General features: G+C 37.5%; 1 protein-coding gene across 3 annotated transcripts in view; it reads right to left on the reverse strand.

The window, feature by feature from the left end:
* Window positions 1-18,946, reverse strand: part of HECTD1 (HECT domain E3 ubiquitin protein ligase 1) — a 64,244-nt gene that overhangs the window by 2,888 nt on the left and 42,410 nt on the right. For 2 of the 3 annotated variants that reach the window (XM_054400787.1, XM_054400786.1), the window contains exons 25-39: window positions 15,425-15,646; window positions 13,670-13,803; window positions 11,641-11,797; window positions 10,598-10,820; window positions 8,131-8,185; window positions 7,704-7,886; window positions 7,125-7,335; window positions 6,957-7,042; window positions 5,792-5,919; window positions 3,637-3,838; window positions 3,377-3,514; window positions 2,514-3,121; window positions 1,391-1,469; window positions 1,191-1,284; window positions 422-572 (exon numbers count right to left, since the gene is read on the reverse strand). In XM_054400787.1, the coding sequence (XP_054256762.1) occupies window positions 422-572; window positions 1,191-1,284; window positions 1,391-1,469; window positions 2,514-3,121; window positions 3,377-3,514; window positions 3,637-3,838; window positions 5,792-5,919; window positions 6,957-7,042; window positions 7,125-7,335; window positions 7,704-7,886; window positions 8,131-8,185; window positions 10,598-10,820; window positions 11,641-11,797; window positions 13,670-13,803; window positions 15,425-15,646 (2,671 nt within the window). Of the gene's footprint in view, window positions 1-421; window positions 573-1,190; window positions 1,285-1,390; window positions 1,470-2,513; window positions 3,122-3,376; window positions 3,515-3,636; window positions 3,839-5,791; window positions 5,920-6,956; window positions 7,043-7,124; window positions 7,336-7,703; window positions 7,887-8,130; window positions 8,186-10,597; window positions 10,821-11,640; window positions 11,798-13,669; window positions 13,804-15,424; window positions 15,647-18,946 lie in introns of those variants that run through there. The other variant, XM_054400788.1, reaches the window with a different exon arrangement.

Below are 18,946 nucleotides of genomic sequence, written 5' to 3' on the forward strand. Positions count from 1 at the left end.
CAAAACATGGAGACCACTGCCTAACAGCAAGCCACCAGTATATTTGTTCCCTGCAGAGTACATTCTTTTTAGCTACAGCTGAAGAGAAACAAATAATAAGGGACAATATCAACTACACTCAAGTGAGCAGAAATTGTAACCACCACCAGATTTAAGTAAAAACTCTAAAATACTGTTTAGTAGCTTGTATTTTGCACTGTCATTACATTTCTGATAGTTATTCATGTTTTAATATTTTAATGTTTTTTTATCCACCTTCTAACATGCCTGTTGTACCATACATGGTTATTTCATGTAGTTTTAGACAATCATTTGCTCTTCAATGACCACTAATCCCATGCAATTTGGTGTCTTCATCTAACATTTTGTTGCTTAATGTATCTTTTAGCTACTAGTTTAAAATTACTCAGAATGTAAGTACCTATCTCGTGTGTATCCTAGTTTGGGTTCAGTGTAATTGATGATGTCCTCAGCTGCCCAAGAAGGTGACTGATTTCCACAAAGAATCATCTGAACTTCTTCATGGCTGAAGGAACTCAGCTTCTCCATTGGAAAGACTCTATTGAAGCCATCTTTAATTTACACAAGACACAGTTATAAATCCAAAGAATATTTATAAAATGACAGCATTTCAATTCTATTTTAAAACAAACCAAAATCATAGAATGGCTTAGGTTAGAAGGGACCTTAGAGTTCATCTACTCCAACTTCCCTGCCTTGGGCAGGGACCACTCTCAACTAGACTTGGCTGCTCAAGGCCTCACCCAACCTGGCCCTGAACATTCCCAGGGAGGAGGCATCCAAAATCTCCCTGGAAAACCTATTCCAGAGTCTCTCCACCCACGTACTGAAAAACTTCTTCCTAAGATCCAGTCTAAACCCACTCTTAGCTTAAACCCATTCCCCCTTGTCCTACTGCCAGACACCCTTATGAAAAGTCCCTTTCCAGCCTTCCAGTAGGATTCCTTCAGGTATTGGAAGGCAGCTCTAAGGTCTTAAATAAGGTAAACAGAACCTTTTCAAGATTAAAAATGACATAACTAATGCCAAAGTGCTATGACATTACTATCTAAATTGCATTCTTAATGTAAAAGCTTGGTTTTGAAAGCCATTCCATGCCACCACCTTAACAACCTGAACACCAGTTGGCCCACCTAACTGCATACACATTCTGCCCTAGTTCACATTACCTCTGAATGCCTCCATCTGTTTCTGTATACCAGTATGCATGCAGAAGTCAAACATGAGATCTACATACTCCTCTGCATTATCCATTGTGACGGTCTGCAAAACAAGAGATACGGTAAGAATTCACTCTGCACTGGAGTCACTACTGAGACTGTAAAATTGTAACTACTCTTTAAACTCTAAAGGTAGATAGCTTCCTTACCTCATCTTCACCACCTGGTTTGAGATCCACAGCTGTAAACCCATAGACTTTGGATGAGGGGCAGAACTGAAAATTCAGACTGCAAAATACAAAGATAATTACTAATTGCAAACACACCAGATTTTAAACTGCTCCCGACACCCAAAAGCATCTTACTACATTTCAAAACCCTGGTGGATATACAAAGTGATCCACAAACATCAGTGCTACTACACTATAAGAAACACAGTTAATAATGGACTACACAGACAATACATGTTTCAAATCTATGGTATGCACATGTCTCTGCTCACCTGCCACTATCTGGATTTTCTAACCATTGAAAATCTCATAGTCTTTGATATGTTTAAGTTATCAGCTTCAAAATTTCTCAAACTGTTAAATTCAGTGCACAAACTCAAAAAACCCTTTACATTCTCTAACAGCATCAACAGTTACAGAGCCACTTACTTTATTTAGGCTACTTGCTTTCTCTAAGCCATGCTAAAATCTGCAAGGCCTTCAGTAATTACTGAACTTTGAGTAAGCGATCCTGGTAGCACAAGATGATTTTAACAGTAACTCATAATATTCATGGTAGAAAACCTACTGTTGTTTGAAATGAAATAAAACCACAAAAGATGATCTCCTAACACAAGTTTACAGGTGTGAGCAGTTACATCTTTAACATTTGTTACAATTTAGCACATGTTCTGTGGTACATGGATTCAAACATTGCAGTGTGTCTTGAACACAATCTGACATTTCAATCTGTTCTCTTTAAAAGCTCTCAAAAAAACTTGATAAATTCCAAGTTACCATAGCAAAGAAATTACTAATTTACACTACTACAACTAAAGGTCTTTGCAAGTGTTTGTGTGTTTCTAGAGTAAAACAGCATTGCAGTGCAGCCACGTTTAAGTTTAAAGGCTAGGAAACTGAGCAAGTGAAAAGAGAAAAATCCTCAAACTAAGAAAAAAATAATACAGCTACAGATGGCAAGTTGGATCGTGCTGCATCTCTAATGATTCCCCCTCGCAATGATACTACTTAAAATGAAGAAATCACCATTCTTCATTCTATATGTTGATGTGTCTCTAACATAACACTGTTCATATATTTATAAATAGATGATAACTCTTACCCCAGATCCTCTATGCTAAGTGGAGGCCCCGAACCTGATGGATTCTTCAGCATTAACTCCTGTAGCTTTGTGTTCTTTTCATCTTCTGACAGACTTTTGTTGCTTAAAATTTGACGCCTTTTAATTGCAAGGTCCTTAATTTCTTTTAGAAACCTAGCTCTGTGTGGATTTACTAATTCAAAGTCTTCCCACGTTAAAATTCCATTAAACCAGGCAGGAGGTTTAGGTTTTGGTGGGTCAAGAATAAATTCTGATTTGGAGTCTTCTTCCAGACTTCCTACTGACAAGGAATCATGCCCTTCTTCTGTAGAAGCCTCTGACTGACTTTCAGTACAGTGCAAGTCTCTGTCACCCCGTGACTCGTATATCAACTTACTCATGTTACTTTTTATGTCCCCCATGCACATGAGTTTAAAAAAAGGCTTAGAAATGGGTAAATCCACAAGTCTATTGTCCTGAATGCATTTAGCCAAGAAAATTCCAAGGAAATGAAAGAGTTTCGTTATTCTTTCAAGTTCATCGCTATCCTGTGGGAATGGTGCTGTGAAGAGTCCACATGATCTCTGTACATAGTAGCCAGGGGGTTTCAATCCACCACCAATATCAACCTGATTTAAGAGACAGACAAAAAAAAAAAACAACTGACATTATTAAAGGTGATTTTATGTGACCTGTGCTGTTTCCCTTATATTATATTAACGTAACTTCTCTGTTAGAAGAGGTAAGAAAGCAAGCTGTGGAGCTGAGTGATTAATTAGCCTTGACCATGGTAAGCAGCTCTCACTGATCATGTGCTCTTCCCTTTCTAACTTGCTGATTTTCCTTTTACAAGCACTCAATTGAAAATGCAAACTGAAATATACCTGACGAGACTCATCATCTGGAAAATCGTCATCACAAAGCCAAGCTCCCAAATCTGTCCTCTGAAATTCTGCTGCCACCAATGCATAAAATTCCAAGGTAGGTCCCAGGCCTGTTCCTTCTTCCCCTAAGAACTCAACCTAGAAAAAGAAGGAATGTTAATAATAAATGAAAATCCCATTGAAATGTTCAGTGTTGGTTACAGAACAGGATATTCAGTTAGGAACAGCTATCTAACCTCGCTCTGTTAGGTATGCTTTACCTCTAGAACAGATTTTCTGTCTGCATGAATCTGCATGACATTTTCTGCCCACTCCATCAAGGATTCACCTCGCGGAACTTTCACTCTCTCATGTTTGAGTCGTCCAACTCTGAATTCTCCTGGATCATCACGGCGCACCGTGCTTGTGGTCCTTGTCCGTTCAACGGTGGCTTCACGTCTGTTCTGTAGCCATACAATTGCTCTGGAGACACAAACCAGGTTAATGCTTCTGTGTCTACCAGCATGAAAACTTAAAAGTAACCACTATGAAAACACAATCACCTTATTAAACACTAATTGCCGCCTTACAGTTTTTCAATTGTTATATAACCAAATATTTTTTAGAAATACCTGCAATGCCCAATATGGGTCGCTTCCTATTTGATGAGTTTTGAGAACTGGTGTAATACACAGCACCAACGAAAACTTACTGTTCTGGATGTGAATTACTGCAGTTTTCAAATGACAGTGGAATGGGCAGCGGGCAGCATTTACTGCAGTACTTCTTAATCCTCCAGGAAGGCCCAATAGCAGCCTGCCAGTACCTGAAGGGGGCCTTCAAGAAGGCTGCAGAGGGACTGCCTTCAAAGGCCCCCAGTGATAGGACGAGGGGCAATGATTTGAAACTAGAGAAGAGTAGATTTAGATTGGATGTTAGGAACAAGTTCTCTACTCATGAGGGTGGTGGAACAGTGTAACAGATTGCCCAGGGAGCTAGTTGAGGCCCCATCCCTGGAAACATTCAAGGTCAAGCGTGACAAGGCCCTGAACAAGCTGATCTAGGGGAGAATGTCCCAGCTCACTGCAGGGCGGTTGAACTAGATGACCTTTGGAGGTCCCTTCTAAACCGTTCTATGACAGCTGAAGTGCAATCATACACATATAGACCCAGACCAGGGAAGGAAGAACAGCTGCCTCTAACAGCACTGCTTACATGAAGTCAGAGTTGAAGATTCTTGTATGTGTAGCTATGTATGCAGCAGAAACGATCTACAACACTACCATCTGCTGGCTGTTTTGCCTGTACAGCCAGGTGTTGTGACATACACAGGGTACATACCTGTATGCACACACAGGGCTCACATACAGTATGTGAGTTTTAAGAACTACTTCCAGCACTTGGAGAGCTTAAGGAAGCTCTCCTTACCCAGTAAATACCATGCAATGTTTCCTGAGGGATCACCCTAGAACAATTTATCTAAACCACAATTTTTCCAAAGAAGGTCCAATTATTTCCATATTAGGAAGATTTAAACTGTTATTTTGCAAGACACTGTACTTTCTTCTCTTCTTTCTTTTTAAACACCACATTTTACACTCCCTATGAGACATTTCAACTGTGTATTAGACACAACAGTAATTTTTTGCAACTCCCTCTGTAAATTTTTCTTCTTTTTTTTGGAAAACAGACATATAAACCAGCCAGTAAAACCCACACAAAAATTCCTGTAAGTAAGATGGCAAAAAGATTTACACTGTCTACATATTCTCAAGGTAAATCACTGCTGCAATCAAAACATTAAATGTTCCTAAATAACGAAGCACAAGTGAAGATACTCTTAAATATTTTAGTGTGGCTGGTTTTGCTGTAGTTTCATTATGCAGCTAACACAACTTAAAACAGCACCTTGTGGTTAGGTTTTTTCTACATTAAGATTCTAGTGAATTAAAAAAAAAAAACAACCCAAACCAAGCCAAATAATCACCAAACAATCAGTTGTAAAAACTACAAAAAATATATGTGCTTTGGTATATGTTTTCAAAAAACCAGTTAATTCACATTTATTTTCAGAATATTTTCTCTTTTGTTCATTAGTCTTTTATGCAATGAGCTGCAAACTCATCGAATTACTACCTGATAGACTAAACCAGCTAGAAGGTACACAGGCAAAGCTTCAGCTCATGTCGAAAAATGAAATTTCTTCAAATAATTTCCTGAAGAATATCAAACAGAACGTATGCTACTCATCAGAAACCTCTAACACAATGAGCAAGAAATACTAAAAATGTTTCAAGAGTCTAAAAGTCTTTTTGGAAGTTTTCTTTTCTTCCCCCCCTACCCCCCACTGTCCAAAATGCTTTACATTTGGCAAGCAAAATCTGTCTCCTTAGGACCTTCTGTGAATTAGCAATAAAAAAAAACTTATTACATTACCTTGATGCTCCAAAAGCTGTGCAAGTGAAGTACAACTGTCTTGTTTCAAATGGAATTAAGAAAGGACACTTGCTTGTTAGCTGCTCACACCAGTCTGGCAAAGCTCCACTTGCTAGCGCTAACGGTTCCTGCAGTTCATTGCAAGGGAAGGAAAAAGAAAAACACAACCAAAAATAAACACAAAAAACTTAGTTGCAAACTAAGTACATAAACACCCTATACACCCAAGTTCAAAGTTTCATCTGTGTTTGAGCGAATTTCTTTCTTTCCAGCAGCTTCCTTTATTTCTTTTTTTTCCCCCTTCCTTTTTTGCTTTTCTCTCTTTTCTTCCTTCCTTTTAAACGCTATGAACGAGGAATTCAGAGTTTCTAAGACTCAAGAGTGGACACGGTGCTCTGGCACAAAGACAATAAAAGCTGTAGTAAATCTCTGGATTATGTACTACTGAATCCTTGGTGGTAGTAAAGACGATCCCTACTGAAATATTACTATAGTACTATATAGTCCCTTTTATTTTAATAAAAGTTAAATAAAAAAGGAACTGCAGAAATAACTACTACAAAGAGACTCAGTGTGCTTGAACAATCTTTAAAATAACATGAAAAACTGAAAGCTTTTTGTTTTAAATTAATAATTAGGGCAACCACTTAATTGGAATTTAAGAAAACAAACAACTAAAAACAACTCTAAGAGCACATGAGGGCCAAGCAAGTCAAGAATCTTCAGTTTCTTTAAATGTTTGTTAGAGAAAATGTAGTTCTACTGAAGAACTACATAAAGTTTTCCTACTAAAGCCTCAAACTGAACTGGTATCAATAATATCTTTTCTAAATGTTATTTTGGAAAACTTTATGTCATGTGTATAAATAAAATATTTGTTACAATATCATCAGGCATACTTACATACACTACATTGCAACACTGATGTTTGGTTTGGGAAAAAGCCAACTTCTTCTTTATAGCCAAAAACCACAATTCTATTACAATTTTTTTCTTTATATGTTTTTATTCAAACTAGTTGGCTCTTAGAGAATTTGCTCATCCAAGAAATAAGAAAGGGAATGGAACAATCAAAAGTCAGAATGGCAAGAAAGCTAGTAATTCCAAACAATCAAAATAGACAACACTGCATATCTACGTTGTGCATAACACATTAATGCGATACCTCAATCTGTTGCAGAATCTTTGTTGTAATTTTTTTGCTTGTGAACTCATCAGGTGGAAAGTTAAACTGAGGATGCTCATCGCCTTCTGAAAATAATCAAAAGAAAGCATTTCCTTTATTTTGTTTTCATTAAGACATTTAAGAAGCTGTGCTAGATAGTTAACTTACCTTCTTGAGTAGTCCGTACTGCGTAAGGGTCACTAGCAACTATGTACAAAATGCGAAGTAACTGCAGAACATCTTCTACTCCACAGGAGTTCTGCCCACTGCCAGCTTTGGCCTGAGGTTGTTCCTTAGCCAAACTAAGGATATCAGAATTTTGAAAAGTAGAAATGGCCCCCTGACTTAATCCAGATTTTGATCCATGTTCACAAAAATCCTGTAAAATAAGAATTGTTCAGAATGAAACCTGCATGTGTTTCATCTGTAGGACTGCACGCTCCAAGTTAATGATATGAAAAATCAGAATGGTTACGGTGCTTATTAACCTCAACAGTTAAATTGTGGATGGCTTGAATCGTGACTCAAATGCCTTTTAACACAACTGTATTTAACAAAAGATAGCAAAAATAAATAAATAAAAAATAGAGGTGAGCAGCAAGAACAAAACTTGGTACCAGCATGTGAACATTCAACTCTCCTATCCGTGTCATATCCCTCCTCCACAAGAATCTTTAAAAGCTGCAGAACAAAGCATACAGCCATTCATAATAAAAACAAAAAAGAAGTTTGGATGCAGACATATACCTTGTATGCAGCTATGAGCTGGGAACAATTTCTGTTTTTCCTAATACTTTTATTAGTGCCGGTTAATTTCCAATGGCGCAGGAAAGCCGAGTCTGCATTCTTCTGCAGGTAGGTTATCAAGTCATTCTTTGGTAATTCGTCAGTGCCAAGGTACTGCTCCACATGCTCTACAGACCAGCAACCCTACAACAGGAACCACCAAGTGTTGGTTTTTCCTGATTGTAAAGTTTTGAAGATTTCACATGCATTACATGTCGTCTTTTTTAAAAGGAGCATGCATTTACAAATCCACCCACTCACATCCTTCCAGTAACTGAAAACTGTTAGTTTTTTTTAATGGAGCATTTAAAATACTGCCATGAGATTTGGCTTGCTTTTGTTTAAACAGCCACAAGAACATACACAAAAGCACAGACATAAGTCTTACCATTTTTCCACTTTCCTTCTCTTTATCAGAATCCTTCATTTCTCTGTACATGATTCTAGGCAAGACAACAATGAATTAATATTTCATACTCATAGCACATCCTCTACATTCTAAATTACAACTTGACAAAGTTAAGAAGCCTTCAAGTCCCTTATTAGAATTCTTCCTTTCCCATTGGTTACTCTCCTAGTATGACACAAGTTCCTTGGGTGTAGTCACTGGAAAATACACACCATCATACCGTATTGCACATTCTGTCTGTTACTATAAAGCCAGTAAGGTAGAATGAGAGTAGAAAGAATAGCTGAGGTTGGAAGGGACCTCTGGAGACCTAGTCCAATACCCCTGCTCAAATGTCATCTTTAAATGACATTTCCTGTATTTCCGTTGGAACTGCTGTCTTCTTGTCCCTTCACTTGTCACAACAAAGTAGAGTCTAGGCTTATTTTCCCTACTTCCTCCTATCTGCCATTCACAGAATTGTTTAGGCTGGAAAAGATCTTTAAGATCATAGAGTCCTACCACTAATCTAACACTACCAGGCCCATTGCTAAACCACGTCCCTCGTCACCACACCTACATGTCTTTTAAATACCTCCAGTGACAACAATTCAATCACCTCCTTATGCAGCTTGTTCAGGATTTGACAAACCCTTTCAGTAAAGAAATTTTTCCTAATGTGCAGCCTAAACCTCCTCTAGTGCAAACTGAGACTATTTCCTCCTATCACTTGCTGCTTGAGCAAATAGAACACCCACCTTGCTACAACATTCTTTCAGGTAGTTGTAACGAGCTATCAATAAAGCCTCTTCTGTTCTCTCAAGACTCTCTTTGAATGACAAATGTTCCAAGCCCTTTAATCATCCCAAAAGCCCATCCTAAGCCCTAAGAAGCACCAGACTCACTCTAGTATCCATTTCCCTTGTACTGTGGAACACTCTGAATGAATGTGTCTCACCAGTGCTGAGCAGAGGGGAAAAAAATCACCTGCCTGAATCTTCCTAATGCAGGCCAGGATGCTGCTGACCATGTCTGCTGCCAGGCTCCATAGCTGGCCCTTGTTCAACACTATGTCCACCAGGACTAACACTCAGGGCCTTTTCTGCCAAGCTGTTTTCCAGCTACTGGCCCCTAGCCTATACTGACTCACACAGTTACTTTATCCCAGCTGCTAGACTTGGCATTTCCCTATGTGGAACTTCATGAAGCTCCATTTCTCCAGCCTGATGAGGTCTCTCAGAATGGCAGCACCATCATCTGGTGCAACAAGGACTCTTCCTACTTTTGTTTGCGTACTTGGTGAGGGTCTCTATTCCAACACACAGTTAATTATTGTAGATGTTAAACATGACTGGACCCATTCTCATCCTTTGTAATGCACCAGCTGGCCTCCATACCAATTATCACAACCACGTGAGCCTGGCATTTCAGGCGGTCTTCAGACACTAAATTCATACTTCACTAGTTTGTCAGTGAGGGAGAAAGCATTGAAAGCTTTGCTGAAATGGAGGAAAAATAACACTGCTGCTTTCTCCTCATCCACTGAACTAGTCATCACAGAAGTCTTTCAAGTTGATTAAGCATGATTTTGGCTTCATAAATCTATACCATCTGCTTTCAATCACCTTGTCCTTCACTGTTTGAAACCAGTTTCCAGGACTACTTCCATCACCTTTTCAGGGATGGAGGGGGTGACCAGTCTGTAGTTCCCTACTTAGATATTTGATGTCCCTCTAGAGAATAGGAGTGACACTTGCTTTCCTCCTCAGAAAGTCTCAGGAATATCTCCCAATCAACATGACATTTCAAAGATAATCAAGAGCAGCCAGCTCCTGTGGGTGCATTCAGCTGGCTCCCATAGACATGTATGTCCTGCTTCTTTAAGTGTTCCCTAACCTTTTACCCTTCACATCCTTCACCAGATTCAACTCCAGATGGTCTTTGGCTTTCCTAACTCCCTACCTTCTGAATCACTTCACCCTTCTTCCACCTCTCACACACTTCCTTTTTATATTCTGAATTATATTCTGAGTTTCTTGTTCATCCCATGCAGGTCTCCTACTGCCTCTGCCTGACTGCCCACACACTGGGATGAATTTTTCTTGAATATGGAGGAAACGGTGCTTGAAAAACCATCTCTCCTGGACTTCTCTCCTTTCTAGAACTATATCCCCATGGGATTCTTGCAAGCAAATTCCCAAGCAGACCAAATTCTGCTCTCTTGGTCAATTGCTTGACTTTTTCAAGTACTATTAACAAGTGACAGTTGAGCATTAGAGATTATAACTTTTTTGTTCTGTAATCACAGCACTAGCATTAAAATCATTAAGAATATTGTGACAAACACAAAATCCCCTAGTTCTAGCAATCCTTCCTGCAGGGAAGGAAGCAAAAAACATTGTTTCACACTCTTTTCCTAATTAGCCAGCATCATTCTCTACAGAGGATAACACACTTGTGAGCTTACGTGTATGTTGGTTCCCAAATACGTCTGAGTTTGTCTGATTTCACATTGCCACTACAGGAAAGCTGCAACAGTTTCTGTACATAGTAAAAGATGGTAGATCTGAAGTTTGTCAGGGGCAGTTCTACTTCTCGAGTTGTTCCAAGACCTGAAACTTTCAAGGTGAGGGCTAAACGTGGTGAAGGCATGCACTCAACCTCTTCCAAGAGCTCTGAATGAGGTGTACCTGCACAGGAAAAATAATTTCAGAAGCCATTTAATACAAAATACATACCATGTGACAAGTTGCCTTAAACATGGAAACGGCTCAGTAAGGCAACGTGGAGGCACGCTGCACACATGCCGAAGAGATGATACTGAGTTGTAACTATGAACTATATCTAAGCATACAACTACAGCACTTCATCTGAGTAAAGCTAACAGGAGTTTCTGAAATCCCTGATGATTCTTACTCCTTGATAACTTCTCCTTGAACATCAGCACAGTACATGCATTTTTCTTTTCACACACAGTACCTTCCTGCTGTATGGACTCCTTTCACCGCACCAGAATTAACAGTGGCTCATTTCCACACCAGCTAAATCTACCTATGCCTTTCTGTAATGAACACTGACTATATCCACACTGCTAGGAACTAAGAAGGAACTAAAGAAAACATCAGGTGCTCTGCTGCTGATCATGCAGACTGCTCAATTATTGTATTAGCTTTCCTCCTGCCTCTGCTTTGGACTGTTTCAACAAGCCCTCTCCAATTAAAGCTGTTCTGGGTAGCTGAACACATGGATTCTTCCCTGCAAGTAAAATCAGACATAGCAAAGAGGTTTATCACTAATCAAAGTTAAATTCATGAGTATGTTGATTTTACACAGCACTTATTTTACTTTCCTGCAATAACCCTTGGATCTGCAGCAGCAGAGGAAGCTCTTATTCAGAGAAGAGACACACATTCACAAAACCACATTGTACTGGTGAATAGGAACCCCAGAAGCCAGTGGGCCGTTCCAAGCAAGTCTCCACCAAGTACCACAAATGGCTTGTCAGTATACCTGGTGGAGGAATTTCCAGGTCAGTTGTCTGCTGAACATTAGTACGACCAGGTCTTGGGTCAAATGCAGGAACCAGAGCAGAAAACTGCCGTTTCAATACATAATCATCATCCCATGTTCTTCTACGGCCTCCTTTGGTTTCATACTCCTCTTCTTCCTAGAAAATAAGCAGTTAGGGGATTTTTTTTTAGATTCTGCTAGGAAAAAAAATCAGTTGATCAAAATTTTCGAAGTTGATTATGGAATACTGCAGTTACGTAAACTAACATTGACACTAAAGACATCAAAGCTGGTACTTAGTATTGGATCCATTGAACTGGTCAAGCAGGAATCAAGAAAATTATCAAAAAATACAGAAACCAATAAAATGGACTAACCTTTCAATAGCTGTATTTACAATTTCCGGAAAAAAAAACCCAACTTCCCATTAAGCACTAGAAACTAGGGAAATACAGGGTATTGAAAACCAGCAAACTTGGTGTAGATGTTTTGTGTATTCCAAACTTTGGAATACCAAAAGATTTGGGGGGGTAGGGGCAATCAATGATGTCTAAAAAGACACATTAATTTTTCTGAAAATAAGAAGGATTTTCTTGAGAGTATATACATATTGATACATAATGTCACACATTTTATCCAAATATTAAATCAAATACCAAAATATTAGAACTATTATAGTGGGAAGAAACCTGATTTTCAATAAGTATTAATTTGTGATGACTCTACCAAGTTTTCCTACAACAATCTATTTAGCTCCTCATTGAGAATAATTAGGTCATGTATCAGAGGAAACAGACTGGAACGCAAGAAAGAAAAATTTTATGTTCCAGACTTGATTCTTGCTGTGTAATCTTAAACAAAGACTAACTTAGCTATTTCTTCTTTTTCCCCCATGAATTACAATAGCAACTGCATTTAATCATTTCTGAAAAGTGGTAACAGTCTACAAACTAAGGTTGTTTGCATTGTAGATACACTGAAGTAGTAATGGCTTTTCCATTCCTAACTTTATATGTTTGTGCAGAAGGTGAAACAAGTATTTAATAATGCAATGAAGTTTCTATTAAAAGTACAATCATAGTAAGTTAAGATGCTATTTTGGTTCAAATGACTAAAAGTTTGCATATTAATTGCAAGAGGAAGTGTCTATAATTCTGTAAAATATCCACATTTAAGTACTAAACATTAAATTATCATTTGTGAAGTCTTTCATTTCACCTCTTAGACCTTACAATCTCCATTCACTTCAACAGTGGTAGAAGACCAAGCATTATTGATACCACTGAAGGAGAACCAAACGAAGAGCCAGGACTCACAATCATGTAGGCAAGACCCAAGTGGACTAAACCTGCTGGGTTTTTGTCTTGGTTTTTTTTGTTTGCCTGTTTTTTAAATAAGAAGAGGTATTTCCTCTGGCATACTTAAATAATTAGTTTGTTTCACACAGGCCTGCAGTTAAACATATCCCAGAACTGTATCATAACATTCAGAGCATTTTATCAGCCAGTGACCTACTGATGTATCATTTCTACTGTCTGTCAACCTGTTCCCAGGCTGCTTTTAAGATGTGAATTCTGATCTGTAAGGTCTCAGGGCGTGCTGCTGTTCAAGAACACTTTTCTCTGGAATAAATATTGAAGGTGCCATCCAATTTGTACAGAAAGGGGACTGCCCTGTTAGCTGTCCTATCTGGTGAGGCCTTGCAATTTTATCACAACCATCTGTAGGGGAAAGCAGCTTTCTTAATCCTCAGAATATAAACAAGAATGTGGAAAATGGACAGTGAGCCGTCTTCATAAAGCAGTATTCAGTTTGCAGCCCCCAAAAGTACAATATGATTTTATCTCTGGCATTTCATATAGAATCTTAATGGATAGGTTACCGCAAACTAGTTATCTGAAATCTCAATAACTTAATTTTATTAACGGAAAGATTATAGCTAGGACCCCATATTGCCAAAACAAAAAAGAACCTGTGGATTTTTATGAGTCTGTTAGTCCAGATATCATCTGTACTAACTATACTGTACCATAACTTCTTCATATTCTTGATCTTCTTGGTTGTCATCTTCATTTTCATCATCTTCTTCATCTGGCTCAGGCAGATCCTCATCATCATCTAACTCTGCCAACAGAGTACTCGCTCGGCAGCTATCAAGAAAATCTATAATATACATATATATATATTTACATAGAGAACAGAAGCCAGAAATAACTTTTAAAACAAAATTTTGAAAATTAAAGAATAGGAGCACTGAGGACAGTAAAAAATAAAAATAATCTCACTTAAGCAGGAGAAAACAAAAATACTGTTTATGGTATAAGAAGAAGAAAAGCTCTGATAAAAGCATATATCTGACAAAGGCCAGGGGTCTAGTTAATTGCATAATTAACAAAAGAAGCACTTAATAGTTGTATAATTAAGACCGATCAGTTTCTCATTTGCTTATATCAAACTTTTTATAATTACATATAATTACATGAATTTATACTGTCTGTTCATATGTCTAATTATTTTTTAAAACAGCTTAGTGATTTAATTTTCACTAAGAATGTGTGGCTCAATCCTCAAATTGCAATGCAAAGAACATACAAATATTTAAGAGTGATACTTTTAAAGATTTGATTGATAATTAATTTTCATAACAAGGAACTGAAGACAAAGACAAAGCTCAGATTCACCCACCTAGTACTAAGACTTAAAAATCAAGCCTCCAAATCCACAAAATAAGTTCACAGCAGTCAAAGGTGAACTGGCATGAATCCTTACACTTTTACTCTCTACCTATACCACCCAAATATCCTTTGAATTGTTGCCAACACACCAACAGAAACTTTAATTCAACAATATTGGTCCAGTTGTTTATACTTAAAAATTTGTCACCCATGCAAGCTTTTAAGTGAGACTTAACAGACTAAAGGTGGATGGATCGTAATCATCTGCCTCCAAGCAGCTCAATTCCAATATCCATTGAAGCTACCAGGTATTTTCCAAGCTATTTCAATAGGCAACAAACCAGAACTCAACCTTAATTTAATCAAATTTAAAACGAGTATCTATTCCATCAAAAAATTCTCACAATCCAATAAACTGAACACAAGGAAGTATTTTCTCATATCTAGACAAGGTTTTTCTCAACTTCATTTAATCAACTTGACTTTCAGCTGTTATCAACCTAGTTAACTAAATCTTCTTTCACAGGATTCACATCCTGCAAATAACTTCTATCCTAATGTCTGTTTCTAGCACACAGTGCCCCGGTAAGCCTGGTTTTGTTCCTCAAATCATGTAACTCCATGCTCTGGGTCATATTCATTTCTGCACTCTTTCCAATTTTTTGCTACTACTATTGTGGTATTGAGAAACCTACAACCTCATACACTATTTTAAGTCTATAGTGTGCCTCATAGCTGATAGTTTCCAATAACTGAGTAATATGAGGTAGCTCATGACTAAGCATAACACAACAAAAAAAAAAAAATTTTAGTTAGAAGTTCATATTCAAACTGCATTACATACTAAAGTGATTTGATTGAGGAAAAGATTAAGTGCCTACACAAACTAAACCACAAATAGTAAGAACATGGGATAGAAACTGCTGAAAGAAAACCAGCAAATGCTATGTTAACGCTACTTATTGTCTTAACAGAACTAGCAACACATGAACAGCTCAGCTTTCAAATACTTTTCAATAAACACTACATGAAAAACTCGTAACAAAGGAAGAAAAGGAAAAAAGCATTCATTAGAAGACTGCTTATGTTCATTTAAAAATGAAACTTACCATATAAAGAATATTCTGCCTCCTGACCTGTATCGCTTTCACTAGATGTTGATGTTAGGCTAGTAGTTAGAGTATTACTAAGTGACTGACCGACAGATAAAACTGTAGTTGCTGTAGCTACATTGCTGCTGCTAGTAACACTGGATGTAGACATGGTCACTGTTGATGTGGTACCAGTTGTAGTCAGGTTAGGAAAACTTTGTGCACCCATAAGAGGGGAAGCTAGAGATAAAGATATGGTAAGACAAAATAAATGATTTGATGACTTGAAGAGTACAAAATTACATGCATTACTCCTGTGTTCAAAAATATATTTGGGGTTCAAAAATTATCAGGTGCAGTATTTTACAATAAAGAATAATAGACTAAAAGGGAGGAGTTTCCCAATGCAAAAATGCACCCTACCATGCAGATAGTCACTTCTGAGCTTATTTAACGTTGGGGGGAAATTTTCAACCCACCACACCTTGCATACATTTAAAACAAACAATTTCATTATACAAATCCCCAAACCCCACTATGAAGCTGAACTTTTTTCACATTCAACATATAAAAAGTCTTTCCGAAATTGGTTCATCCAATACTGTGTCTGTCTAAGACTAAAATGTAATTTGACCTCTAAAGAGCAATACAATTTAAATCACATGGGGAAAACAGTTAAACATTATATACAAACTGAGAACAGGACATATTAAGACAAACGTAAAACTTTTCCGCATTTCTCTAAAGTTATTAAAGCAACTCTGATTTGCCATTTTGCACATACCTTTCAGCACAAATGTTCATAATGGGCATCAAGCCTGACTTGGCAGTATGGAAAATGCATCACTTAATACTTTACTTATGTCAGATAATCACATCCATAATTTTCAGAGTAAGCAAGCAACAGCTAAGTTCCCAGACTGCATACTCAAAACACCCACAGTACATCCATTAGTTACCAATTGAAACAACAGTGAACTCACTGTAAAAACCCAGTTGAAAGAGGTTCCTAGTAGTCTACACAACCAAGTTATATCTATATGCAACTACACATCTACAGCCTGATCTTCAAAAAGTTTTCTTGCATGCTTCTCTTCAAGCACAGAAGACTAATGACATTTGCATGTGCAAATCTGGGGGGTCACCTATATTTAAATCTAAACCTTAAGTTTTACAATCTACCTTTTTTTTTTTAAATTTAATAACTGCAAGTTTTGCAGCTTTAAAGTAAACATTTTCATGACTGCATCTTATGTAAACTGAGGCACTGTTTTCTTAAAAGAAAAAAAAAAATCCAAATTAATCTGAATTCTGTATTTCAGACTATTATTATTAAGGTTTGCAAAGGTTACTACCCTTGAAGGAGGATACAATACAACAAAGATTTTTCCCCTAAGTGTATTTGGTAGATTTTTATAACAAGCAATTTTAATGGTTTAAATTTTTTTATTTTTATGTTTGGTAGTGGTTGGCTGAGTTGGTTGGTTTGGTTTTTTTGTGGTGGTGTTCTAGTTTTGGGTTTGGGAGGGTTGGTTGTTTGAGGTTTTCAGGATTTGTTGTTTGCTTGGGGTTGTTTTGTTTTGTTTTTCTTTTCCTTAGGAACTTAACTAACAGATTAAAAAAAAAAAATCAAATAAAATACCAACAAAGTGACCCAAACAGATATAGTGCTTGAAACTGTGTGTGGGTAGGGAGAAAGTGAAAATTAAATTCAGGGGTGTTATAAAGCCATGCTGACCTTTATGAAAGCACTGAAATTTTCCAACCCAAAGGGTTTTTCGTTGTTATTGTTTAAGAACTTGAAAATAATTTGTTCTGTATTCTTATCTTCCAAACAATTCTAATTGATGACAGTAAACTTTGATGTTATAATAAACAGAAAAAGCCTTGCAAGTGTCAGCATTTGCTCTGAAATCAAGGACAAGTGAACTGGCTAACCTCGACACCACTTAACTCCTGCTCAATACTGCTGTTTTTTAATGCAACCACTACAGCAAGACCAGAAAGACTTAACACCACTAATCATGATTTCAGACCTGACTTGGAGTTTTGCTGTTGTTTGGGATGGGGATTTTTTGTTGGTTGGTTTTGTTGGTTGGTTTTTTTTGGAGTTGGTTTGTTTGCTGTTTGTTTTGTTTTGGGTTCTTTTGTTTGTTTGTTTTTCAAACGTGGACAGGCAAAAAAAAAAAAAATCCAAGCTTTTTATACTGCTTTAATAGAACTTTAGTAAGATTACTTCAAGTGAGTCTCTGATCTCTTTTGGGGGGCACAAGCTCTCATTTAGCAATTTCTATTTGTATAAAATGTATAAAACAAAACAATTCCTACAGAAGGAATAATTTAGAAGTATGTATGTATTTTAATCTTAAATTCAAATTTGCCACTTTCTTATTTCCAACTGCAGCACTGTATGATATCAAACATCCACAAAACCTGTTATATATGCTAAAATATCTTACTGAATTTTTCAAAGGTGCCCTCTCTCCAACACAAAACTACTTCAGAACCAGAAGTGCTCACTATCTGCCTTGAGTATCTTATTCACATTTTTAATGCAGACCGAAAATGTTCCTCCCATTTCAGTATCACAATATCAGTGAATGAATACATATAAAAAAAAATCTCCCTGGCAAAAAAACCCAAAACACTATTTAAAGAAATAAATTAATAATTAGTAATTAATTTTAAAATGCTGAAAGTAAGCACAACATTTTTAAATAAATAGGCACAGAACTCCTGGCTTGGATAATTTTACTTTTTCTAACTTGCCTACCTCATGAACTGCAGCATTCTGGTTAAAATGCTATTAACATCACTGAACAAAACACCTAAGAAGGCTGGTTTAGTAATAATTCTGATGGGAGCTGAAAGTTCAGAAGAGGGAACTTACAGCAGGTTTGCAATTTACATGCCGATACATTGATCCTACATAGAATTTGAGAATCTGTATATATACATATGTATAATTTGAGAATTGGCCCCTCTACTCTGCTCTCATAAGACCCCACCAGGAGCACTGTGTCCAGTTCTGGTGCCCCCAACATTACGTTAAGAGTTGGAAGGAACCTCCAGAGATGAGAGTCCAAACCCCCTGCCAAAGCAGAATCATCTAGGGCAGGCTGCACAGGAATGCATCCAGGGTTCTGAGTTTTGAACGTCCCCAGAGAAGGAGACTCCTCAACCTCTCTGGGCAGGCTGTTTCAGTGCTCCATCACCCTCACTGTAAAGAAATGTCTTCTCATGCATTCCATTTGGTGCCCACTACCCCTCATTCTATCACTGGGCACCACTGAAACAAGATTGACACCTTCATCTTGATAAAAACCACTCAGGTATTTATAGATGTTGGTAAGATCCCCTCTCAGCTTTCTTTTCTCCAGACTAAACAGCCCCACGTGTCTCAGTCTTTCTTCAAAAGAAAGATGTTCAAATCCTGTAATCATACTTATAGATCTTTGATGGACTCTCCAGCAGATCCCTGGATCCCTGTCTCTCTTGAATAGGGGATCCCATCACTGGACACAATATTCCAGGTGTGAT

Source organism: Indicator indicator, chromosome 4, assembly GCF_027791375.1.
Source record: "Indicator indicator isolate 239-I01 chromosome 4, UM_Iind_1.1, whole genome shotgun sequence".
Classification (NCBI taxonomy): Eukaryota; Metazoa; Chordata; class Aves; order Piciformes; family Indicatoridae; genus Indicator; species Indicator indicator.